Genomic DNA, 26,457 nt, shown 5'->3' on the forward strand with positions numbered 1-26,457 from the left:
AAAGCCTTCAGAGAGCACCTGGATCAATCACTTCCTTTTGATAGATTTTAGAGACTGAGCTCAGAGAGGCTGGGACTCTCCCAGAGGTAAATGAGGCTAGTGCAGGAGCCAGGACTGGGACTCCCAGCCCACTGCTTTCCCCAGCAGACCAAGTGAGTTCCCTTAACTTCCTCCCGGGACTTAGTTCAGGTTCTCGGTTCCCTTAACTTCCCCCCTAAACTGACATCAAGTTCTCGGCTTAGTGGAAATATTTTTAGCCTTGACCACATCATGGACAGCAGTTCTATTCTCCATGATCCAAGTGCTCAGCTGAAAGGAAAAAGAAGCGTCCAGAGCAATTCTGGGACCAGATCTCTGCATGACCAGTTCTCTCAGTGTTGGGCTGTCAGCTGAGCTAAGGGAGGCAGACATGTTCTGGTTCAGTGTCTGTGTTTTGTTTCTGATGTAAACATGGAACTGAAGGTCTGTTTTCACTGCCTCGTTACTGACAGGATGACACACTTTCCCACTATTCTTCTTAGCATAAGCCACAAGAAGTGCTGGCAAAACAAATCCATGGTCACATCCTTTGTCACTGTGAATGTTTAGCGGATTCTGACATGTGGCGGGGCGGGACGTGGCTACTTAGCCAGGCTGGCAGGGGCTCATCGCAAAACAGCTTTTATTCCAGTGAGAGAACTTGGAAAACACAGTCTTCAGTAAGAACCCTGGGGGGCGGCAGGAGAGATATCAAGGTTCAGCTCTCCATCCGGGCTTTTGGTTTTCAGGAAGGTCCCTCTCTAAACCTGTGCAGCTCTGGCCTGATGGACTTTCACAGCTCCAGAGGAGTCACAGCCTGGGAACATGCAGACAGAACCCAGACTCCACGAGGAGGGTGCAGGGAATGAACCTGGGGTTGCAATTTCCTTCACTCTCAGGAGAAAAGCAGCACGAGTATCCCACTTGTTTGTAAAGAAATCTGTCAACAGGGACCTAACGGAATATGGAAAAGCAGCCAGTGATTCGCATTCTACTTTGAGCAGGGCTGCCTGCTCAGAAGGTGCTATCCCCAAGCTCTGCAACTTTCAATTCTTGGTCACCCTGAACTGAGGAAAGGGAAATCCATATGAATAAGCAGAAGAGACCAGAGGAAAGTGCCCTTTGGAATAGGGAAGATTGGAAAGAGAGGATAAAAACATAAAGCAGAAAGTGGACGTTTCCCAAGTGCTTATGAATAACAATCTATTGGCCATAGTAGGAAAAGTGCTTTTTAGAGCTGAGGCTCTAAGGGTCATTCGTTCAACAAGCAAATGTGTGGAATTTGGTAGCCAGCACCATGTTAGGTGCAACACAAAGTAGGCTCTATGATGCAGCCTTTTCTTTGACAAGTTACTCAGCAGTACACATACCTATGAAGCATTCACAGTCAGTAACAGTACTTTCCAAGTGAATGCTTTTTGCAGTTTTGGAAGGAGTTTCACTTACATTTGATCCTTATGACAACACGGTGAGGCAATCGGGGAGAGTTACTCTCATGTTATAGATGATGGAACTCATTTCTCAAGCGACATGCAGATAATACACGCAGTATTATCCAAAGGCTTTTGACCTGTGTTTCCATTTTTTAATTAAGTGAAGGTTCAGAGGGGCTTTGAGAGAGACTGGGAGTGGCAGATGAGATCTGGGGAGAGCAGTGAGATCACAAGGAAACAGCAGTACTGTTAACTAGTTTCTGTGTCGCCAGTGCATGCTCAAACCACTTGACAGATAAAATGTGGAAACATTTTGGGAAGAGGATTCAGAACACTCAGCGGCAGTTTCAAAGATAATTAATATGTATTCACTAGTCTCAGCCCTTCATTTACAAGATACCTGTGGATACATGTAGAAACTTCTAATGACAGAATGTGCTTTTAATGACAGCTTACCCAGTTGTATGCCTAGGCCTTGAAATGGTGCTGGACGAACTGTACATCAACATTGAGAAAGCCCTTCACTTTTTCTGGACTAGCACTGGCAGTTTCTTAATTAAAAAAGATGAAAACAAAACTTAAAAACCTTGAAATGATGCTAGGTATAGATTAGGAAATTAGCTGACCAAGGATTAAAATTTAAAATCTAAAATACAAGTAATCTGGTCAAAGTCTCTCCTAGAAGCTTATTATGGTGATGACTATTCAATCTTCCATCAATTTCTAGACGGCATGAATTCTTCTCTCCTGGCCTTAACTGAATTCTCAGGTTTAACCCCTCATGTTCCATTTTCACACGGGACAATCCACGCATCATTCACCTATAGAACAGTACCTGTTCCCGGCTCCTACTGATCCTCTCAGACAGCAAATCTGAGTTGTTTCTCTCTTCTTCCAGTTCCATCTCCAATTGAGACACCTTGTCCTAAGAAAGAAATCACAAACACAGTCGACTTAACTTGTACTGATCAGGATTAAGAGCAAAGACTGCCCCATAGAGAAAGAACCCTAAGGTCAAATGAGATCTGACTAGCATTAGGGTTTGAAAAACAATATATCTATTTCTTACATTGCCCAAGGCAGATATTTCTTAAACTACGTGTTTCATGACTTGTAATGTAAAATGTAACTGTGTATGTAGAAAACACATAAAAGAAGAAAAAACATTATCCCAAACCCTAATACAAACACTAAGGACATTTGAGCATGTTTCTGTCAAGTCTTTGTTTCTCCCTGTGAATCAACAACTTTAAACAGATCTACCCAAGCCAGTGTCTGTTAAAAGACAATGTGGAAAAAAACACTTCATGTTCAGGACAATCTTCTGTCTGCATCCTGCTCAGGGTTTCCAAGAGCCTTGCAGGAGTAAATCTATAGCAGACGTCTAAGGAACAGCATGCATTTGCACTGTGCACTCCCAAACCTGCATTGGATTAACCAAAAGGCAGTGCTAACTAATTCTGATAAACTCATCATCACTTAAGAATAATAATTTGTGGCTTCTTTGTTGGCTCCTAATCTAACCTAATTGAGTGTTAAGAGAAAAACATTTCAAAGCAGCTTTGTATATGAAGAAAAGAGGCTTCTAACACCAACCACCCCACTTAGAACTGCGGGTTGTTGGTCTTGAGCATGTGTTTCTCCTGTCACCAGTCAATCTGTCATAAGTCTAAGTAAACTCAGAGCCACAAATGCTAAAAAGCAATTGGCATTCCAAGTTCTAAATGTGAACCTGCAGCATTTGTATATAAATATTGTCTCTGAAATTGCCAAAGTGGATTGATAAGCAATGGACACCTCTATCCCTAAATATTATTCTATTTATCACAGTAAGACACCCAGGATTCATGTGAATGACTAACTGCCTGTGAATGGCCCCCAGGTAGTGATCAAAACCTATGGGGAAGCCAGAAAGCCCTCTCCCGGGAGCCAAGCATCTCAAAGTCCAACTTGGATCGGAGCTGGGCCAGGCACCGAAGCCTCCTGTTTATTCAGTGGTTCCTGATGCCTCCAAGACCAGTCTCACTATAGTCAGACAGACATCACAAGAGCTGCATTTACATCCAACAGCCACCTGAGTTTACAGAAAATGCCCATCGTTGGGAGAGCTCTTGAGTCTTGAAAATTAATTTTAAGTGCTAGTGAAGGAGCAGGCAAGACGTAGTCACAGCAAGATGGTCCTGCTAGCCGCCTCTTAGGGGACAAAATACCCCTCAAGTGCATCTCATGGTAGCAGGGTCTTGAGAGCCATTCATTTTGCAATTAATGGGAAAATAGCTAAATATTGCAAACGGGCAAACGAAGCTTAGCTATGCCACTCCTTCTAGACCTAAGTCGGCCAAAGGAAATGTTCTCTTTAGTCAGGATATACTATGGATTTTAGCACCTCTTTGTAGGACTCTCTTCTTGCCTAAAATCCATACTGCACAGAACCAAGCAGGAATGTTAGGGGTCCAGGCCAGGGCCATTACTCCAAAGGTTCTTCCTCCACTGCCTGAAGAGGCTTTAGCTTGTTTTGAGCCAGGTTGTTTAGGCCCTAGAATAATCAGTTTCTAGTTAAGTGGGTTGACCTTAGCTTGACTTAAAATTACCACCCCTAAAGAGATCAGAACCAGGACATTAGCAAAACGTACAGCAGTCCTACAAAAGAGCAATAAAACTGTAATCAGGTTATTCCAGTCTCTAAAAGAGGCCTATCTAATAAAATCTTCAATGACTGAAACAACACTACCTAGATATAAACGGCTACTCAGTCCCCTGGAGGTTTTAAAAGTTATTTCTGTTTATTTGCAAAGTTGAATCAGGAATTCCATTGATTCTGAATTTAAGCCATCTCTCCATGGCCTTGAGCACTGTCTTTTATCAAAATCTTGACAATTTTAACTTCTCTGAAAAGTCTGAGACTATTTTTTAGTGTCTCTCTTAATTCCACTTTTTCAGTGTCTCTCCCGCTCTCTAAATTCTACTGGGGTTTGTGTGTGTATGTGTGTGTTTCTGGGGGTTAGTTTTGTTCCTAAGAATTATTCTTTTTTAAAAGTTCAGATGGAGTGATTCTAAGGTTCTTCTTGTCAACCTCAGTGAACTGTCCATACTTAGATTGTGTTACTTCATTTACATTTTTCTAATATGTTGTGTTTTCACCTTGTGACTAGATCACCCCCATGTGGTGACTGCATTCAGCACTTTCTGATATGCTGTCTTGGACTATGTACATACTATGTATACCACAGTAAGTTGAGTCACAGTGTGCTGCGAGCTCTGGCAAAGCCAAATAACCCGTAAGGGAAAATGCGCCAGAAACAGGAAGCAAGAATGGAATATGCGGTGTGGCAAATGAAGGATGACGATTCCTAGGAGGCTGCTCTCTGGACATGCAGCAGTTTGGTTCCTTCTAGTTAGCTGAAAGCATTGCTCCAAAGAACAAACAGAAAAGGAAGGAACTATCAGTGCCCTTAGGCAAAATCACCTACGTCCCTGGGAATCTGTTCCATTTCCTCTCAAGACAATGAGAACGTTAGACTAAATTGTGTCCATCATTCCTTCTAACTCTAATGTCCTGAGTCTATCAATGACTGGCCCCTTCCTTCAATCGAGAAATGACCTCACTACACCCGGCTGTGGGAGAGAATAAAAACCCCAGACTTCCCACAGGCGGAGCTGAGAGCAAAGAGGAGGCTTCTCTCGTGGCCCAGACTCGCTCTCCACAGGTCCCCCAGCTCACGCTGTGCGGCCCACAGACCTCCATCTGCTTGACCAGTCTGCTGCGGTCATCTTTGAGGTGACTCTTGGCTTCCAGCTCATACTCCAGGTCCTTCAGCGTCTGCTCCAGAAGCTGCCTTTTTGTGAGCGCTTCATCCTGAGCTCTCTGGTAGTCCCGTAACTCTTCCTCCATCAGGCGCATCTAGGAGGAGAGACAGCTGGGATGGTTTCCTGGGGTGCCTCAAGAGCACAGAGACCTCCACAGACAGTGCACAGGCTGACTCCACCACAAGGAAGATCCGCTGGACCCCCCATAATATGGGAGATCAGAAGACCCTGAGCAAGTCCTACCTCCCTCTGGGCCTCAGTTTCCTTTTTGTAAAAAGAGGGGGTCTTCCAGCTCTAGGCAGCAACCTATTAGGTTACAAATTCCATTTGGTAGATGTTGACCAGTATTTTTTAATTAAATAGAACAGAAAAAATAGCAGAGTATTAGCAAATACTGATTTGCAAATCTTTTGTACTAGACATTCATATATTTGTGCAGATGCGTGTATTCCTGGGTTGCAAGACATAGGTTTTGTTTTTGTTTTTGTTTTGTGAGACGGAGTCTTGCTTTGTTGCACAGGCTAGAGTGCAGTGGTGCGATCTTGGCTAACTGCAGCCTCCATCTCCTGGATTCAAACAATTCTCCTGCCTCAGCCTCCCAAGTAGCTGGGATTACAGGTGCCTGCCACCACACTGAGCTAATGTTTGTATTTTTAGTAGAGATGGAGTTTCACTGTGGTGACCTGGCTGGTCTCGAACTCCTGACCTCAGGTGATGCCCACCTCGGTCTCCCAAAGTACTGGAATTGCAGGCGTGAGCCACCATGCCTGGCTGAATGCTAAATGCAGGTTTTACTAGGTCGTGTTAAAAATTCTCGAGAGCCCCTTAACTAAATACATGTTTCCCAGGGGGTAATTTATTGTCTACCGGTATCACTGTCACCTCAAAAGAGGTTTCAAGTCAGTAAAAAAGAACACACAACTGAATTAATGACCGCAAAGCAACCTACTGGCACAAAACCTAACAATATACACAGGCACATTAGGGAAAGCCACTGCTTTGTAGAAGAAAATGATTAGCTCTTAATTTACAATGTTGACTTTTTTCCATCCACAAGATGGCACTCAACTAATAGCTTTGAATAAAGTGCAACAGACAAAACAGCGTGATTCACAAGGGCCAGTCTGTGTCTTGAACTCTGGAAGCTCCCTGGGGAGATCAGCCAGCTCAGCACACAGTAGGTCTCCCTTAAACATCTGTGTGGGCTGACGTGGTGAAGCCCCAGGCTGTCTGCTTTGTTCTAAGTGTCCTACCCTCTTGGAGTTGGTACCAGTATTGAGTAGAGTTACGGTCTCAGGAATAGAATACACCAGGGGGTCTGTTCCCTTCAGAGTATATGAAAGCGAATGGCAAACTCCACTACAGAATGCCACCCTTCTGCGGTGCCTGTCACAGGAGAGTTGGAAAGCCCCAGTAGTTGAGGACAGCTTCGGAAAACCCGTGAGAAAACTTGAGGAAATGTGTTCTTCTCTGGGAGGCTGACAGCAGCACCGGGCATTTCTGAGAACAGCCTAGCCTTGAAGACGACATCTCCAGATGAAGACCCGCATCTAGTTTTGGTGGTCACCATGACAGAAAGTACATGAAAGCACAGAATGAAAATCACCCCATGGAAAAAGAGTGATGGGACATTCTCTGGATACAGAGGGTGTGCTATATTCCAGAGCATTTAAAAAAACAAAAACAAAACAACAAAAAAAAGCTCTATGACTCAGTTTCCTCGTTCGCAAAATTGGGATAATTATAAAACCAGCCTTCTACAGCTATTATGAGAATCAAATGAGATGATACCAAAACAGAACATGGGTATGAGGGTCAGAAAGAATGACAGGCAAATGTGCAGCCTGCGTTTCCTTCCTGTCCCCCTTCCCAATGCCCGGCGTGCCCTCCTCCACCGCTCAGCGCAGCTCCACCTTCCACACCCAGCAGGTCCCTCCTAACACCTGGTAAGGGCCCCGTCATACTCAGAGTCCTTGACGGGAGCCGGCAGAAGAGAATAACTAGCGTGGTGTCTGTGAACAATGTATCCTGAATCATAAGTAAGCAAACAACTTTTGAACTTCCTAGTGCTTTAAGTAGTTGAAATCACCCTTGCTAAAAAGGATTTAGAAAATAAACTGAACAGTGGTAATCACTAAGTCTCGATTCTCCAAAGATCAAGCTTATCGGAAGGTAGAATGGGTGAAAAATGTCTATTTGTCTCAAAGCAAAGGCAGCAACTATTACAGCACTTAGAATGGACCCCGTCGCTTTTGGGTTTTTGTGTTTTTTTTTAAAACCAAGATCTTCAACTCAGCTCAATCAAAACACAAGAAGAGGGGCAGCGAACAGAGTTGAGCTTGAGTTTTTCAAGGATCCAGAGTGACCTTGGCTTGTCAATTCACTTTTGTTTTCAACAACTCCATCACTCTAGCATCTTAGTCAAGGGTGGTATCTCACTGTAGTTTCCCTGCAGAATGATGAGGTGTCCATGTCTGTTGCTCACATGGAAACAGCGTCTCACAGGGCTGCATCAGTGAGAAAAATCCAGGAAGGACCATCTTTATTTTCCTTGCAAGGAATCCTTTTATTTTGGAATGACTGCTCTTTTATAAACAACAACAGTCTCCATCTGGCCTTAACTATTCTCTCTGGACCTCAGTTTCCTTATCTAACTAGAGGATCTCTACATTTCCTTCCAACCCAAGGATTCTATCATAAAAATCATTATATAAAACGCAATGGGAAGTACTTTTCAGGGGTCATTGTGACACTGTGATCTTTTGAAGTCAAATCAGACCAGGTGCTTGTTGGTGTTCTGGCAGATATCTGAATCCTTCTGCCTCTGTGCTGTAGTAATGAACGTGATTTTTTTTTTTTTTTAATGCCAAAGAGAACTGTGATGTCAGTGGGCTAATTTCAGTTCTTACTTGGAGTCCTGTATCATATAACCCTGAGCCAAAAGGGATCTGTTATCAAGGTCCTTTCAAGAGTGTTCTAGAAGTCTGCAATAAATATCTATTGTTCTTTTACACCGTTTCAGCACTGACTCATGGGTGACATTTCTTTGATCATCAAAGAAATTAAAGTTTGTTTTTTAAAGAAAAAAAAATGTTTTCCTGTGGAATCTTGGTGCTCTTGGCACTGTCCATGAAAAACAATAAGCCTTAAAATTAAAGAAAAGGAAATTAATATTTATGAAGTGTCTGAGATGTACAGACTCGCTGCTACACAGTCTCACATATTATCTCATTTAATTATTAAGTCACTAAAATGTGGTGTATTTTTAAAGAGGTAGAAACATATGCTCAGAAAGCTGGGGTAAGTTGCTCAAGGTGACCCAGCTGGCAAGAGATATAGCTGGAAATCAGCATAGGCTGTGCTTACATTTTGAAGCCTCCAGCTCTCCATTAAAACAATCAAAAACATCCCCTTTCTTTTTCTCAGTTCTTGAGAGGCCAAGCCTGAAGGGAGCTAACATTTGGGTTTCTTTGCTCCATCCTTCTTAAATATAAAACCAATGTTTTAATCATTTCAGTACTCATAAATTCCTGAGGATTTCTTTTATTCACCATTATTGTTGTGAAACTCTTGTCTGCTACCCTCATCCCAATAAAAGTCTGTATTTTCATAAATGGATGGCCAAAAAAACAGTCAGTTACTGTAATCCCTATTCTAGGATTATATTAAAACATGAAAGCACATAAATAAATCATCTGGTTGCAGCTGGGCACATCACGGCTGCTCCATAAATGGCAGCTAAACATGTTAGGCAAAAAATTGTAGATTCATCAAGAAAATGGTCAGGTTAAAGCTGTGTCCATTTAGCCTCACAGTCCGTCAGTGGGTCCTTTGTGCTCCAGAATGCCATTTGCTCACAGAACCATCCAGAAGGTGAAGAATGAAGAGTCAAGCACAAAAGCTGTCTCACGAATCTACCGCCAGGTCCCTCACAGAAGAGTTTCAGGGCAAAGGATACTTTGATAAGCGATAAAGGAAGAACTTATCTGGCCAGGCATTACCTCATCCTGCATTTTCATGGCTGTCAGTTGGGACTTTTCTGCCTCCAGGGTTTTCTCCTTCAACTGTCTTTGCATTTCTGCGAGCTCCCTGCGATTTTTCTCCTTGTACTCATCCAGCTGGTTCTGGAGCTCCAGGGTCGATGTACGGGAGGCCTCAACAATGTCTGCCATCTAGAAGAAGTGACACGGGAGTAAGCCCACCCTGGGATGCTCTATCTGAGACCAGGGTCCGGGTCCCATTTCAACACACAGCACATCTCCTCTTCTCCCTTTCTTCTACGGCCCCTTCAGAGACAGCCCAGTGCCTGATCCTGAGCCAGCCAGGTGTGGGCACCTGTAACTTGGCAGCAGCATGGAGGAGTGAGCAGGTACGTCCTTTGGAGCCAGGCACACAGCCTCAGGGTCCTATGCCTGCTGTGCCACTTACCAGTACGTGACCGGGGCATCTCATTAACCTCTCTGGGCCCTGGCCGTGTCCACACTGGAAACACTGAAATCATATCTACCTTACAGGGTTGTTGTCAGAATTAGTATCCGCAGATACAGATAGAACTTTATCAGCAGATACAGGTAAAATTCTAGTTAGAAACAAAATAGTAAAGTGTCTGGTACACAGTACGCGTCAGAAAACAGCAGACACTCATGTCAGCTCCCGGAATACAGAAAGCCTGCCAGCTTGGTGCCTTTCCCCTTCTGGGCATGGTGGGGCAGAGAGGAGGAGAAAGAGCAGCAGCTACCGAGCTTTTTTTTTTTTTTTTTTTTTTTTTTTTTTTTTTGAGACGGAGTCTTGCTCTGTTGCCCAGGCTGGAGTGCTGTGGCCGGATCTCAGCTCACTGCAAGCTCCGCCTCCCGGGTTTATGCCATTCTCCTGCCTCAGCCTCCGAGTAGCTGGGACTACAGGCGCCCGCCACCTCGCCCGGCTAGTTTTTTGTATTTTTTAGTAGAGACGGGGTTTCACCGGGTTAGCCAGGATGGTCTCGATCTCCTGACCTTGTGATCCGCCCGTCTCGGCCTCCCAAAGTGCTGGGATTACAGGCTTGAGCCACCGCGCCCGGCCAACTACCGAGCTTTGAAGCTGCTTTCACACTCCTGGACAAGTAATAGAGATGCAAATGCAGAGAATCTGCACAGAGACATCCATTCTGATCCAGTTAACATCGGTTCCATATGCACTGACACACAGGCTGCTTCTACTAACTGTTAAGAGGTGATTCTGGTGCCCAGAATCCAGAGGAGACTGGCATTCATGTTTTCTAGACCAGTTTCTCTGTATCTCTTCAACAAATCGAAAGAGCTGCCTCTGGGGATCTGCAAATCCCTGACACTTTAGGGCTTAGACCTACTGCAGGTTTCCCAGGCTTTCACCAGACCCTCAGAGGGGACTGGGTCCAGCAAAGGCATCTGGCCCTACATCCTCTTTCCTCCTCCAGCCCCTCACCTCCTTCTGCAGTTTCTCAATGGTCTTGCCCAGGTGCCACCGCTCATTCTCCATCTCGTTCTTCAACCTTCTTAGCTGCTCCTTCTGCTCACTCTCCTCTTTGAGCTTCTCAGACAACTGCTTCTGCTCCTGGGTGGTCCGACTCAGATTTCTCTGCAAATGGCAGGGAAAGGACAGTGCTGTCACCTACCAACCAGGTAGCCACAGGAACGGGTATCACAGGGAACTTCACAGTCACACTGCAAAGCAATCAGATCTGTTAAATCCGTGATGAGGAAGAAGATCAAAATAAAGCCGCCACAGAGACAGAAGGACATTGTTGGTTCTGAAATTCAGGGACCAAAAAGGAAAGTTGACTTACCCAAAAACATCCACAGGAATGAAGGGGCAGACAAACAATGTGCTACAGAAATACATGGCCAAGGCTGCTGGTGGTGGGCATTCAGGATAGTGTCTGAAAACCTGAATGTTCATGCTTGAAAATCGAGGTCAAGCCGGGCGCGGTGGCTCAAGCCTGTAATCCCAGCACTTTGGGAGGCCGAGATGGGCGGATCACGAGGTCAGGAGATCGAGACCATCCTGGCTAACACGGTGAAACCCCATCTCTACTAAAAAATACAAAAAACTAGCCGGGCGAGGTGGCGGGCGCCTGTAGTCCCAGCTACTCGGGAGGCTGAGCCAGGAGAATGGCGGGAACCCGGGAGGCGGAGCTTGCAGTGAGCTGAGATCCGGCCACAGCACTCCAGCCTGGGTGACAGAGCGAGACTCCGTCTCAAAAAAAAAAAAAAAAAGAAAATCGAGGTCAAGTTGTATATTACAACAACCTAAACCTACTTGGCAATTTATGTCCTGTGACACGCAGCATCACACCTAATATTCCAGTATTTACTGTGCTATGCAGATGGTTCTTACAGTTAGAATAACTAAAAATGAATCACGAAGAGAACACTACCCCACAGAACAAAGGTCCACTTGGGTGAAGGCAGTTGTCATCAACAGAATCCATGAATGGGACTCAGACACAGGCAAAAAGGAATTTGGAAATGCACAGGTTGATGAACTTGATGAACAGAAAGTGTTAAATGGAAGAGACACTAGTCAGATAAAATACTAGTCAGGTAGGTGGTTATTTATTGAATCAGCACCAAATACTAGTGCCTACCATAAAATACAACCATCTGAGTGCAATACTCCCCTCAGCTCCCCTGAGGCTCTCATCTCACAAAGTCACACAGACTTATGTTCTTTATGTAAACAACATGCAATTCCAAAATAAAATCCTAAAATATTATAGGAAGGTTATGGTGGTTTCTTTAAATGGCTAAGCATTAGGGTCATAGGTATCAGGATAAGAAGAAGAGGCACAGCTCGAAACAGAGCAACCTGACTCAAACACAGACTGAATCATCTCGAAAACGTTGTCAGGCACTGAGGGGCTGACTGTGGGCCACTACAGGAACAACTCAGGGCCTACCCGGTCTTGTGTCCCTGCAGTGACTGCACAAGAACAATGGTTTATATTTGTACAGTGCTTAACAGTTTACAAGCTGCTGCCACAGGCAGTAACTCAGGATCTTGAAAACATTCCAAATCACTTCGGACTCTCCTGGTTTGCAGAGCATAGGAACAGATCTGCTCTGCCAGCCACGTGACATGGGGCTAAAACACTACCCGTGGCGGCCTTCCGGTCCCTGGTCTCTGCTGGGCTGGCTGCACTCTGAGAAGCAGCCAAGAGAACCAAGATTAACAAAAGCTGTTAGGGAAAAGATGGTGGCAAAAAGAAAGGTAATCAGAAGTTCAGTGTTGGGGGAATTAGCAGGAGTGGGCTCCAGCACAGCTGCCGCTGGGCACCCAGCAGAAGCAGAGTCAAACCTGGGGTTTCTGTTGATCGATGATTTAGCAGTGTTGGGGTAAAGGGTGAGGAGGAGTTATAGAACCAGTGAAGTATGGTATGGGACAAAACCCTCAAAACACGTGTCCCAAAAAATGTCAATTCATGAAAACAACAAATACAGAGGGCCCCCAATGGCTTCCTATAGAACCTTCAGGATCCAACTCATCCCCCTCCCCCTAGGAATCCCCCAGCCTCTCTTTCTCCTCCATTTAGACCCCAATCCCAAGGGCTCCAGGCAGCAGACAAGCCAACCCAGCTCTACTCAGCCTCCATGTGGTTCATGCATGCATTTCTGCTCCACTCTTGGCTCAGGCAGGGCTGCCTGGCTCCTTCTCCTGAACCATGAGAGACACCACAGACACCACTCTGGGCCCAGGGCCTGCCAGCACCCCCCACCCCAACACACACACATTGCCTAGAAGAACAGATTTGCTACATTATTTTTAAATTATTTCTTGTAGGCTTGCCTCTTGCAAGGTAGTAAGCTCTGTAAAGGCAAGGGAGAGATTTTCTGTCTATCTGGGTATGTTCACTATTAGGCATATGATAAACACTTAACTGTTAAAAATGAATGCCTATCCCCAAAAGCGATCCCAAGGCTTCTTATGTTAGAATCACCAAGCGAGGATGGGATGCCCGTACTTAAAATGTAGATTCTAGCTTTTTCTGATGGAATCACAATTTTTCTCAGCATGGCGTTCACAATCATTTGCATTTGAAAACTCCCCAGATAATTCTAATATGTACTGAGGTTGAGAAACACTGTTTAGAACAACAGTCTGCTTCCTCCGTAATTCAAGAAATATGTTCCAATAAGTCACTGCTGAGAAAACGTCCCAAATTCACACGAAAAGAAGCAAACTTAGCAACTTTGCATTCTTCTGACCCTTCATGTGCACAGTGTCAGGAGTGAAATGCTCTGTAGCCACAGCGATTCTATTTCCAAGGCCAGCAATACAAGCTCATCAATGAATCATGAGATGAAAATTTAGGGAAAATATATCAGATTGGGGAATCCGAGACACAACACTGGTAGACATAGGGTGAGCGTCCTTGAGCTTGGGGACCATTATCCGTAAACCGATGCAGACTTTTACCCTATGACTGAGGTCTCAATTAGCTCATATTAACAACAACCAAGTAGCAGGGAAGCCTACAGGTGTCAAGGAATGGGCAGCTTAACAAGAAGGAAGCTGGTCTTCGTAGAGTCCCTGCCACTCAGTGTCTGTGGGCTGCAACAGCAGAAGCCTTGGGCCCTTTTCCCTTGGTTGTCTCAATACTCAAAAGTCCAATGGGGTGGCAGGGAAAGCCCTAGGAATAACGTATGCACTGTTAGCCCTTCCTGAAGGAAAGAACTGTGGTTTCTCCAGCAAAGGTTTCTTTATTTCCCCATCTGCAGAAGGCACTTTTAAATAGAATCACAGATGCCTTGCCTTAAGTGCAGTTCCAGTAGCCCTAGATAGCAACACAGTCCTGAAGCAAGCGGTAGGGCACTGAGCAACCCAAGAACGGCATCTTTATGACCCTCTGCTACTTTTTAACTGAGTCATGGGAAATCAGACATAAATTTACCGGGGTCTTCGGCTACTATGTAAACAAATCTATGTATCATACATGAAGATGCAATAGACTAATAGCACAAAGACTGAGAAAAATCCCAGTTACTTTTTTCTTTCCTCAAGGGCCAAGGTCCCTTTGGGCTGCCAGCTTCAAGGACGAGAGTGTACACGGAAAGAGCAACCAAACAAAAGGAGCTGACTATCTGGTTTCCAATTTTAAAGGAAACAAAGTATTTTAGAGTGATGGTGCTTTTTTCATGGCATTGCTTTTAAGACCAGATAATTCAGCTAAAGACAGTGCAACTGTCAGGCCCATTTTTAATTCTCACCAGCTGCACTGCCAGTGGCTAACACGACTACACACTGCACGAAGCACTCTCACCATCCCCACACCACTGGGAAAACGGGCCTCAACAAAAGTAACATGTCAGGGGTAATTTCCAAGGCGAGGCTAGAGATCCGGAGGTGGGGGTGGGTGGGGATTACATTAACATCTTCAGGCCCCAAGGCCATCATCTGTTCTGTGCACTGAATTCACTCTGAGCGCAGATTCCCAACTGGGGAACGACTTCCATATGTGCGAAAAGTTCCTATTTGACCAAAGGAAAAGTTCTGAGAGACCCACAGCTGCACCTGGGACTTGGTGTGGACATACCCAGAAGGTCCAGATGTTTATTCCTATAGAGCACAAATGTGTTTCCTTTCTTCCTGCCCCTCAACCAGCCCACAAATTTAAGCCCCACACTCTGGCAGCTGGCTTGGGTAACAGGAACCAACCTAAGCTTTAAACAGCAGCACAGCACAAGTGCCATCCACACAAAATCAACCCCACAAGATTTTGTAATGAAGATCTAGATTTAAAGAAATAAAAAAAATCCAAAGTGAAGGCAGTCAGACATTGAATTGGGACTTTACTATATGCAAACACGAGTTTTGTCCCAAGAGGAGGAGAAGGCACAGACTTCTGATTCTGGGGGAGAGTCCCTAAGCTAGGCTGACCTGTGGGGATCCTTCCTCTCCTCTATACTCTAGGAGATGAGGCTGAGTACTCTTCAGGAAAGCTGCAACTAGGCATTTACAAATCTGAACCTGACTCGGCTCTTAACACTTTTAATGCCCCCACTTCACCTATCCCTGACTACAAGTGGGTCCTGAATGGAAAACTTTAACAACCTTCCTCTTAGACAACTCTCAAAAACACTGGCTTCCACCTCCTCAGAAACCCACCTGAGATACTTAAGCAGCATCCCGAGAGCCAACAGGAGGAGGACACACCTCCATCACCCTGAGGTCACTGTGCAAAGTCAATCAGAATGGCAGGACAGGCCTGTCTTGAGAATGTACTTCAAATGGGAAAATCTAATGTTCTAAGAACTTACTGATGTGGAATGGCGATAGCTATCCAGTTTCAAGGAAATGACCTCCGCCTGCCTCTCAGAATACCCATCCCGAAGGACTGTGCTCTATAGCGTGCATTTGCCCAGAGGAGAAGGGAAATTGCCTTCTGCCAGAAAGCAGACTCCACACCGCCTCGGGGGCCAGTCCTGCCAGCCTTCTCACACAACTTGTATTTTATCTTTGGAAAGCTGTCAAGCTCTTTAACGTCTAAACCGAGGTCTCTCCGCCTTGGCATTACTGACATTTGGGACCCGATCATTCTTTGTACTGGGTGCTGTCCTGTGCTTCATAGGATATTTAATAGCATCCCTATCCCTGTTTTCTACCCACGAGACACCGGTAGCATCTCCCCAGTTGTGACAACCAAAACTGTCTTCAGGTATGACCAAACTCCCCCAGTTGGGAACTGCTGGTCTAGACAGATACTTCAAATGACTGAGTGGTTATTATGGGTGAAAGGGAGCTACCTGGAAAGAAAGGGCCAAGGACAATCTCCGCACGCCCCTGTGGTATTGCGTCTCTGTGCGTTCTTCTTGAGGGAGTAACGACAACAGCCCTTGGTGTTTACCTGAGCAGCCTCCAGTTCATTCTCTAGGGTCCTCCTGGCTGACACAGCTTCTTTTTCTTCCCTTCTGGCCTGCACAAGGGCCTCCTCTAATTGTCGTATTTCTCCCTACAACGAAACACTGGGTCAGTGTGCACTTAGATGTATGCTGTACCTATGAAACTGACTCAGTGGAATTAAATGAACGTCGAAGACACCCATGACGTGGCAGTGGCTACAGTCACAACGCGCCTGTCACGGACCCAAGGTGGCACACGACAGCTGTGTTCTTGGATGTGTGTGCCTGTCTGCAGTTCCAGTTCTTAGCCAGGTGTGAACATCCACATTATCTCGAGTGATTTTTTATTTTTTATTTTTTAGAGACAGGGTCTCACTATATTGCTCAGGCTGGTCATGAACTCCTGGGCTCAAGTGATCCTCCCTCCCACCTCTCAGCCTCCCAAGTAGCTGGAATTACAGGCATGAGCCACCATGCCCAGCTGGGGTAATTTTTTTTTTTTTTTTAAATACAAATATCCGGTCTTATTCTTGGAGATCTGAAAACAGCAGGTATTGAATGGACCCCACACACAGAGTTTTATAAAAGGTACCCAGGTGGTCCTGATGGATGACTGCTATGGTTTGAATGCGTCCCCCAAAAAGCATATGTATATGTTGGAGGTTTAATTACCATTGTAATGGTATGAAAAGGTAGAACCTTTACGAGGTGATGAGGCCATGAGGGCTCTGCCCTTCTGAATGGGCTCAAGCTGTCATGACAGGAGTAGGTTCCTGGTCAATGGACAAGTGTGGCCCCCTTTGGCCAGTCAGTTCCCCACTCCACCTCTGCCCTTCTGCCATGTGATGCCATTCACACCGCGACACAGAAGGACAGCCCTCGCTAGAGGCTGGTATCTTAACATTAGCCTCCCTATCTCCAGAATTGTGAGAAATACATTTCTATTTTTCCTTAATTATCCCAATGTGGTATTCCACGACAGCAGCACAGGACAGACAAAGGCAGTGACCACGTGTATCTCCTCCTTCACTGTCAGCTGCCTTTCCTACTGCTGAGAGTGTGTCAACTCTCACTCCCAGCTTCCCACTCTAGAGGTCTGGCCAACCAGGTCACTGGCTTGTTAAAATCAGTGTCACTTCAAAAACATCAACTATGAGTTAAAAAAGAATACATAGTCTTGAGTGAGAATCAGTCTAATGGTGGTGTTAAGACAGCCTTTTCAGGTAGAGGCCTATGCGAAGCCATGGAAGGCTGGGTGTGTCTGGTATCTGGGTGCATGGGGATTCCTGTGCCTAGACCCGTGTTCCCACCTGACCTCACCCTCCCTGTTCCCAGGCCTCCCTGTCATGCCACTCCCGGGGTAACAGAGAAATGGCTTACAGAGAGGATGTATTCACTATTGCCTTGACCTTTCCAACTAAATTATGACAATAAATCCCTTCCCCACTTTTGAAATCAATTACGCAGGAAAGAAGGAGCAGCAGCTGCCAAAGCTGGGTCTGGGCCCAGCGAGCCTCACCTCGTACTTCTTCAGCGTTTCCTTCGCCTTGGCTTCATCGCCTTTGAGGTCCTCGATCTGCCTTTGAAGCTGAGCAACTCTCTGCTCCAGCTCTTCACTTCTTCCCTGCAGCTTCTCATTCTCCTCCTGCAGAAGCTTCACGCGCATTTCGGTCCCTGCCTGGTCTTGCTCTGAAGTGTTGCTCCTGCTGGCCAAGACCTCGACATTCTGTTAAAAACACAGAGCAAATGAACAAGGAGACCGGTGTCAAAGAGCTGTCCCCAAGCTGGGAGAACGGCTGGCATTTATGAAAAACCCATTGTGCCCACTCAGCCAGGCCCTGTGCTGAGCCAGGGGTCAGCAAACAGCAGCCTACAGGTCCAACCCAGCCCTCCACCTGTTTTGAAAAGTGCAGTGTTATTGGAACATAGCCACGCCCGTCCATTTGCACATTGTCTGTGGCTGCTTTCAAGCTACAACAGCAGGACCCAAGTGGCTGCAACGGAAACCCCAAAGCCTACGGTGTCACAAAGAATAAAATGTTGACTCTCTGGCTCTTTTTAGAAAGAAAAAGTTTGCCAACCCTTGCCTGTGTTAAGATCCTTACATGGGATTTCAACCTTTTAACAATTCCAGAAGGTGGGTGCTATTCTTATCACCATCTTAAATATGAGGAAACTGACACTTGGATAGTTTAAGTAACTTGTCCAAGATCACTTAGGAGGAGTTACATTCAGGCAGACTGAATCCAGAACCTGTCTTCATAACCCTCGCTTTCTGACATACCCACTTCCCTGTCCCATTTGCATGGGCAGGGTCTTTTTTTTTTAGACGGAGTCTCGCTCTTTGGCCCAGGCTGGAGTGCAGTGGCGCTATCTTGGCTCACTGCAAGCTCCGCCTTGATCACGCCATTCTCCTGCCTCAGCCTCCCAAGTAGCTGGGACTACAGGTGCCCGCCACCACGCCTGGCTAATTTTTTTGTATTTTTAGTACAGACGGGGTTTCACCATGTTAACCAGGATGGTCGCGATCTCCTGACCTCCTGATCCGCCCGCCTCAGCCTCCCAAAGTGCTGGGATTACAGGCGTGAGCCACCGTGCCCGGCCCAGGCTCTTTCATAGAAGCTCTTGAGGAAGGGCAGCTTCGGAGTACAGGTTTTTTCATGTCCAACAGAAAAGAGAAATTTAAATTAGCTTAAATTAGGATACAGTTCATAGTGTAAGCTCTAGGTATGCTGCACACAATTCACAACAGAAAGGAATGACAGTCTCAGGGTGGTTATTGTTGATTCCAGAGGTCACAGGGGCTTTGTATTCTTCGGTTTAGCAATTTGAAGTGATGTTAAAGAAGTGAGTTAACACTTGTCCTGCCCAGCGTTCCACCTCTCCAGGCAGATCTCTTGCCTGTCCTCCATTTCTCCACTACTACAAAGATGCCAATATCAGCAAATCTTGTGCCTACAACACAATGCTGCAGACGCCTGCAGTAAAAGAAAGGCCCAGGGAGGACAAGGTTAGGCTTTGAAAGTCTGTATCACAGCCCACGTGGGAGAAGTATCTGCTATAATTGCTCACTTGTATAGACTTTATGGAAAGATCTTTACATCTCTTAGTAGTATAGTAAGCTTATTCTGCTGAACCTAACCAGTTAGAGAGTTTCAGGAACCAGAGCATCATTTCATGGCCCAAATGTTTAATTCTATACAACAGAGAAAGCCCATCAGAGCCAAGCAACTGAGTTAGAATGAAGTTAACTGGCATTGCTAGGAGAAAACTAAGGTGTCAGACAGCTGGAATTTCTCAGGTCTATCAGGATATCATCTCCTAACGAAACCAGCAAGGGGACATGTCACAAAGATACACAGAGAAGAAACGAAGTGTGGTTGAAAACTTGAGGAAGGATCTAAAGAATCCAGTAACTGGTCAGACCAGGGAAAGCAAAAGTCTAGATTGCCCATTTCTGCCCAAACTCTCCCATTAACATGTGAGACAAAGTTACAGTTATCAAGACAGGGCAGTACTGGCATGAGGGTAGGCATAGAAATCAATGAAACAGAATTGGGAGTTCAGAAATAAACCCCTACATTTATAGCCAACTGCTTTTCAACAAGGGTGCCAAGACAATTCAGTGGGGGAAAGAACAGCCTTTGACAAATGGTGCCACGACAGTTGGATATCCACATGAAAAAGAATGAAGTTAGACCTCTTCCTCATACCATACGCAAAAATTAGCTCAAATGGATCATAGGCCCAAATGTAGGATCTAAAACTATAAAACTCTTTAAACACAGGAACAAATATTTGTGACCGTGGGTTAGGCAAAGGCTACTTAGCTACAACACCAAAAGTACAAGTGACAAAAGAACGAACAGATAAATTAAGCTTCTTCAAAATTTAAAACTTTTGTGCTGCAAACGATGCCACCAAGAAAGTCAAAAGACAACCGTCAGAATTAGAGGAAGTACAAGTCATATATCTAATAAAGGACTCATATCCAGAATATATAAATGATTCTTTAACCCAGTAATAAAAAGACTTAAAACCCCATTTTAAAAATGGGGGCCAGGCGCGGTGGGTCATGCCTATAATCTCTGCACTTCAAGAGGCCCAGGTGGGCGGATCATTTGTGGTCAGAAGTTCAAGGCCAGCCTGGCCAACATGATAAAACCCCATTTCTACTAAAAACACAAAAATCAGCCAGGTGTGGTGGCGCACAACTGTAATCCCAGCTATTTGGGATGCTGAGGCAAGAGAATTGCTTGAACTCCGGAGGCAGAGGTTGCAGTGAGCCGAGATGGGACCATTGCACTCCAGCTTGGATGACAGAGCAAGACTCCATCTCAAAATAATAATAATAATAATAATAATAATGGGGAAAGGATCTGAACAATATACAAAATCCAATAAGCATATGAAAACATATTCAACGTCATTAGTCATTAGGGAAATGCAAATTAAACCCATAATGCAATATCACTTCACATCTACTAGGCTAGCTATAACAAAAAAGACAGATAATAACAAGTATTGGGGAGAATTTAGAGGAATTAGACCCCTTATACATTGCTAGTAGGAATGTAAAATGGTGCAGCTACTTTAGAAAACAGTTTGCCAGCTCCTCAAAATGTTACACAGAGTTATGGTACGACCTGGCAATTTTACTCCTTGGTATATAGCTAAGAGAAATAAAAATAAGGGGCCAGGCACAGTGGCTCACACCTATAATCCCAGCACTTTGGGAGGTGGACAGATTACCTGAGGTCAGGAGTTTGAGACCAGCCTGGCCAACATAGTGAAACCCTGTCTCTAACAAAAATACAAAAAAATAGCCGGGTGTGGCAGTGGGTGCCTGTAATCCCAGCTACTTGGGAGGCTGAGGCAGGAGAATCACTTGAACCCAGGAGGCAGAGGTTGCAGTGAGCCAAGATCACGCCATTGCACTCCAGCCTGGGTGACAAGAGTGAGACTCCATTTCAAAAAAAAAAAAAGAAAAAGAGAAAAGAAAAACAGAAAAAACATATATCCACATAAAAACTTGTACATGAATGTTTATAGCAGCATTATTCACAGTATCCAATAAGTGGAAGCAATCTAAATGTCCATCAAACAGTGAATGGGTAAACAAAATGTGGTATATCCATACAATGGAATATTATTTGGCCATTCAAAGGAATGAAATACTGATACACGCCACAACATGGATGAACTTTGAAAATATTATCCTAAAGAAGCCAATCACACACACACACACACACACACAAACCCATATTGACATTTATATGAAAGTCTGGAATAGCAAATCTACAGAGACAGAAAATAGTTAGTGATAGCCCAGGGCTGCTACAGGGAGGGATATGGGGAAGGGGCCAGGAGTGACTGCTAATGGGGATAGAATTTCTTTTTAGGGGTGATGAAAATGTTCTAACATTGACTGTGGTGATGGTTGTACAACTGTGTGAACATACTAATACCACTGAATTGTACACTTTCAATAGTTGAATTATATGAATTATATGCTATATGAATTATATCTTAATATAGCTATTAAAAAAAAAAAAAGGTAAACAAAAGTTAAGGGAAACCTGGGGCTGGAGTAGGGATGGTGGAGAGAAATGATGCATTTACCCCAGTGGTCTGGAGGTTTGCTGAGATGTCAGAGAGGGGAAGAAGAGGCTCAAGACCATCTGCCCAAAGCTTTCAGTAAAGCAAAGAACACTTACATGTGTGGTCAGCACCCTTTGATTCACCCAGAAATCTCAGGAAGAATGAGGATACTGAATAACAGACCTGGTTTAACCTGGATTGGGGCCTAACTAGCACCTTAGCATGTTAGATAAGGGAACCTGGGCTGAATTGTGATGTTTAGAACTTGGCATGCAAGTTCTTCACTCAGCTTATGGCTGGCAGGGATTTATTCCAATCCTAACTTTCAGTGGCATGGCCTGAGTATGACTCTAGCAGACCTTGTGTGTATTGAGACACTTAGTCCTTTTTTTTCATTATTTGTAAAGTGATACTATGTTTTTCTCTATGTCTTCACATTATGTTTACAAATAATGTAACATGAGCCTGTGTTAGCAAATCTTCCCAAAAGTCCTCTCCCATTTTCATGCTCCTGCACCCCCACACACCCAGCTCACTATATAAAGCCCATAGAAGAAACTTTCCCTTCCTGAAACCATACCTAATTCACCTGCAGTAGTCATGGAATCTAAAATAAAAATCCTATCCTTTTGTTCAAGGCAAGTACTACACGTAAGTTCCTCTCCATGACTTCCCAGTGAAGAAAAGAAACACGGCGGAGAGGACCTTCAAAGTTCTCCCAACTCTGAAGTGCTCTGATGCTTGCATCCATGTATCATCTTTTCCAGATGAGACTCTGTGTCTCATGGATGTGGCAAAGGCAGCAGAACTGCACCAAGACAGAGCTGGTAAAGAGCAACTCAGGTGGAAGGTCCCTGGGGGCAAGTACTGCTGAAGTCATTAAAGGTGCTGGCGTTATGTTTCTACGATTCTCTGATCCCACGTCCTATATGTCATAACAATATTAGAGAGGAAGCACCATCATAAATAAAACCAAAAAGCACACAGTTTTTAATAATTCATTTGGCTATATCACACCACCTATGTGATGTCTGGTTTTAAAAGAATTATATGGATTTGCATCTTAATATTTTAACTATTATTCACTTGTACAGGTAGTCGATTCCTCTGCCACTCCAAAAAGTTGGAAACACCACATCAGATTCATCACCACAAAGGCAAAAGTAACAAAACTGTGCCATTTTCTACCATTTTTCAAGGTTGGATCATCACTAAAAATTACACCAAGATTATTTTTTCAGCTATGAGGCAGCCACATCAAAAGGTTTAATAACACAGTGTGTGTAATGTGAGGAAACATATTCTCATCGACTGTTGGTGGGGCTATAAACTGGTATGAGGCTCCTGGACGGCAATTTGGTAGTATCTATCAAAATGACAATGTACATTTCCTTTGACCCAGAAACTTATTGTCTCTCATTTTATCCCACGTGTGTGCAAAATGACATATAAATGAGATTATTCATTGCAGCACTTTAATAGCAAAAGATTGCATACTACTAAAGGCCAATTAGGTACTAGTTAAATAAGTTACATCAGGTCAATGGTATCTTGTGCAGCTGGGAGAAAAAAAGAACAAGAAAGTGAGGAAAAAGCAAGAGACAGATTAGTAGACGTGGCAAGCTTCTGTGTGTATAAAAAGAAGGTAAGGAGGGATAAAGATGTATTTACTTGGCTACACAAGAAACTGGTAACAGTGACTGGCTATGAGGAAGGAAACTGGGGCCGTGTGGAAAACAGCAGAAGGAAGTTTTCAATTGCAAACCCTCTGGTAATTTTTAAATTTTGAACTATGGAAATTCAACATGTATTACAATTTTTTAATATAAATATACATTTTCTTTTAAAAGACTGACCATCAATGGTCTCAGGAACTCAGAGAACAACCCACCTCCTCGGCCAAGTTCTCACCTCCTCCAGCCTCTAGAAACCCTTCCTTTGTCTTTTCATGGGTACTTCTGGGCCATGAAAGATAGCGGAGCCAGAGGCCCAGGAGCAGCTGTACAAACAGAGCACAGCGCCAACTCTCCCACGCCGGTTTACATAGTTAAGCAATTCCTTTTCACCACATATAGCTGGGAGAGTGGAAAAGGCCCAGATGGCCCAGGACTTGCAACTACACAAGTGCCTCCCCAACTTTTCCACTCCAGCAACCCTAAGGCAAAGGAGTCCCGTGTGGGGTGATGAGAGACATCCGAGGGACTGCAAAGAACCGCTTTCAAGGCTTGGGTTTTTCCATTACAAATGAATCTAAATTTTGCATCCAACACCATAGCATTTTTCATTCTACTATGTCTCTTTTTACATTAAGGATACTGTGTTCTTGGTATTCCAGGAAGCGGCGTCACTTTTATCCTGTGACTTTGCCAAGCACTCTCCTCCTTGCCCACCCAGCACACAGACGCATGTCCCATCCTGAGGAACACAGACATAAATCGCCTCAAGAATGGAATTCTCATTTATACTTCTAAAAATGCTTATCTATCTGTTTAGAGGAAACAGCAAAGGCTCTGGAGTCAGCCAGATCAGATCCACACCCAGGCTGTGCCTCTTGCTGGACCTTCCACCGGGCCTGGCCTCACAGAGCCTTTGTTTTCCATCTGAAGAAGGGGGATGAATTGCCCACCTCGTACATTATTGTAAATATCTAGTTAAATGGGATGACAGCTCTTGTGGTAGCCCTTGTTATTACTGCTAGGCCAACTAAACTCACATCTGCTTCCCAAAAGGGAAGACTTCACACAGCTTACCAGCTGTGGTTCCAAATCGTCACACTTGGCTTCAGGCCACTACCTGCACGTTTTTTACCAGCTAAAAAAATCAAGCCTACACTTCTCAAAACAGAGAACTGAGGTCTTCTACTAGTCCTTCCAGGGGGACTGCACTGCACAAAGAAGATGACACCCATCTTATTTCAAAGGTAAGTCGGGTTTCTTGGTTGGCTAATTTATTAAAATCTTAGCCCCATTTCCCAGTCGAGGATGGTGTGGTAAACTGATGGCATCTAAGAAAAACATTCTTCTAAAACAGCCAAACAGCATGCTTCAACATGCTGAATTGCTAAATTTCCATTACTTTAAAAATACTTGACTTTTAGCCATATGCTCCAATTACCAATTTTAAAAGAAGGAAAAAAGAAATATAACAATTGTATCACACATACGCAAGACAGTGAAATCCCAGTCTTTGCCATACCGCCATTCATTGCAAATAATCACCTGCCTGCAGGCTGGCACATTTTCCACATTTTCATGGGTTAACACCCACATTTAGAAGTGTTCACACTGGCCCCTGGAGCCACAGAAGATGAGCACAAAACCCCCCATGGCACCATAAATGGCCCCATCTGCATGTTCTGCCTGACTCAGGAAGCTGAGGAGTGCTCACTGTAGGAACACGGACCCGACACCTTGGATAGGCTCACTTCTGATGGACAACAAGTCACCACACAGGGCGAGGGCCTCCTGCTTGTCCTAGTGCCGACCCAATACACAGACATATCAGGTTTTACTAATTAACACGGCCTCTGCCACAGCCGGCTTTTGTTTCCTTTCTGTCTCTCTTTTTTGCTGAATGAGTGAAAACAGCTGAGGCGTGGAGGCCGGGGCATCCAGAGAATGGAATGTTGGTGTCAGTTCCATCTCGCTGGCCACCCCCACGCCCCAGTGTGTTGGGGCTGCAGGCTCCCAGCTGAGAGGTACTAGAAGCGTCCCCTAGGTCAGCTCATCTGCTGGGAAATTACTGTCTTCTCACCACCATGGCTGTGGACGTCTGCTTTCATTTGCACAGTAAGGGCCTGGGTCACAATGATGCATCCCTTCCTCACTCTGAGAGTGTTAGGAACCAAGTTCCCTGTATTGTGTCTTCAGCTTCCCCCTCAAATGAACAAAGGTCAACTATTCAGGTACCGAAACAGCATATATTTTAGTCTTAACTAGCATACTTCATCCCTTCTCCCAATCATTTGTTAATTTCCTTGGCATAAGGTCTCTAATCTTGGGCTTCTCAAATTTTAATGAATTACCTAGAGATCTCATTAAAACGCTCATTCTGACTCAGGAATTCTGGAGTGGGACCCAGGACTCTGCATTTCTAACAAGCTCCCAGGTGATGCCAATGATGCTGGTCTGTGGATACCCCTTTGAGCAGTGAGGTCTAGGCTGTATGGGACCCTTCTCAGTTCTCAGGACCTTCCTGCAGAGATTTGAGCTGAGCTCCTAACTGGTCAAATCCTTTATGCTTCCTGGTAGGACTCTCAGTGCCTGGGATTCGACGTCAGGTGGCTTGTGCACTACTGCAGGCTTTGCAGCCAGCTCACATTGCAACCTTCCTTCTGCAAGCTCTTGCCCCCTCTGAATTCAGTTCACATCCTTAAAGAAGGTATAATCGGTAATACTTAAACAGATCAGAAAATCAAAAAAGAAAGAGATACAAATCTTTAAAAAGTTGAAATTCTTTTAGTAATGTAAAGTGATGGGTTCCTTCCTTCCTCCTTTTTGATTTGCCTACTTACCATTTTTTGGGCAAGATGGGGTTGAGCCATTGCAAAATATTTTTAAATCCCATGCTCCAAGAAGAACATCAGAGTTTCCAAATTTTCTCTCACTGTATTTATCAAAATTGCCAACACCAATCTCTGCCAACATATCTACAGTTCAGAACTCAGTTGGTTATACAGTGATAAGCTCTTTTTGTTTGTGTGTGGCGGGGGGATGCACATAAATAGTGCATGGGAGAGATGGAAA

At 44.6% G+C, this 26,457-nt stretch overlaps 1 protein-coding gene across 4 annotated transcripts in view; it reads right to left on the bottom strand.

Annotated features, from left to right (window-relative positions):
- LOC105489700 (cingulin like 1) overlaps nt 1–26,457 on the bottom strand; it is a 175,644-nt gene that overhangs the window by 14,943 nt on the left and 134,244 nt on the right. For 3 of the 4 annotated variants that reach the window (XM_071066790.1, XM_071066789.1, XM_011754703.3), the window contains exons 9-14: nt 17,631–17,837; nt 16,117–16,221; nt 10,698–10,850; nt 9,260–9,430; nt 5,191–5,352; nt 2,287–2,376 (exon numbers count right to left, since the gene is read on the bottom strand). In XM_071066790.1, coding sequence (XP_070922891.1) covers nt 2,287–2,376; nt 5,191–5,352; nt 9,260–9,430; nt 10,698–10,850; nt 16,117–16,221; nt 17,631–17,837 — 888 coding nt within the window. The remainder of the gene's footprint in view (nt 1–2,286; nt 2,377–5,190; nt 5,353–9,259; nt 9,431–10,697; nt 10,851–16,116; nt 16,222–17,630; nt 17,838–26,457) is intronic. The other variant, XM_071066791.1, reaches the window with a different exon arrangement.

This window comes from Macaca nemestrina, chromosome 7 (genome assembly GCF_043159975.1).
Source record: "Macaca nemestrina isolate mMacNem1 chromosome 7, mMacNem.hap1, whole genome shotgun sequence".
NCBI lineage: Eukaryota > Metazoa > Chordata > Mammalia > Primates > Cercopithecidae > Macaca > Macaca nemestrina.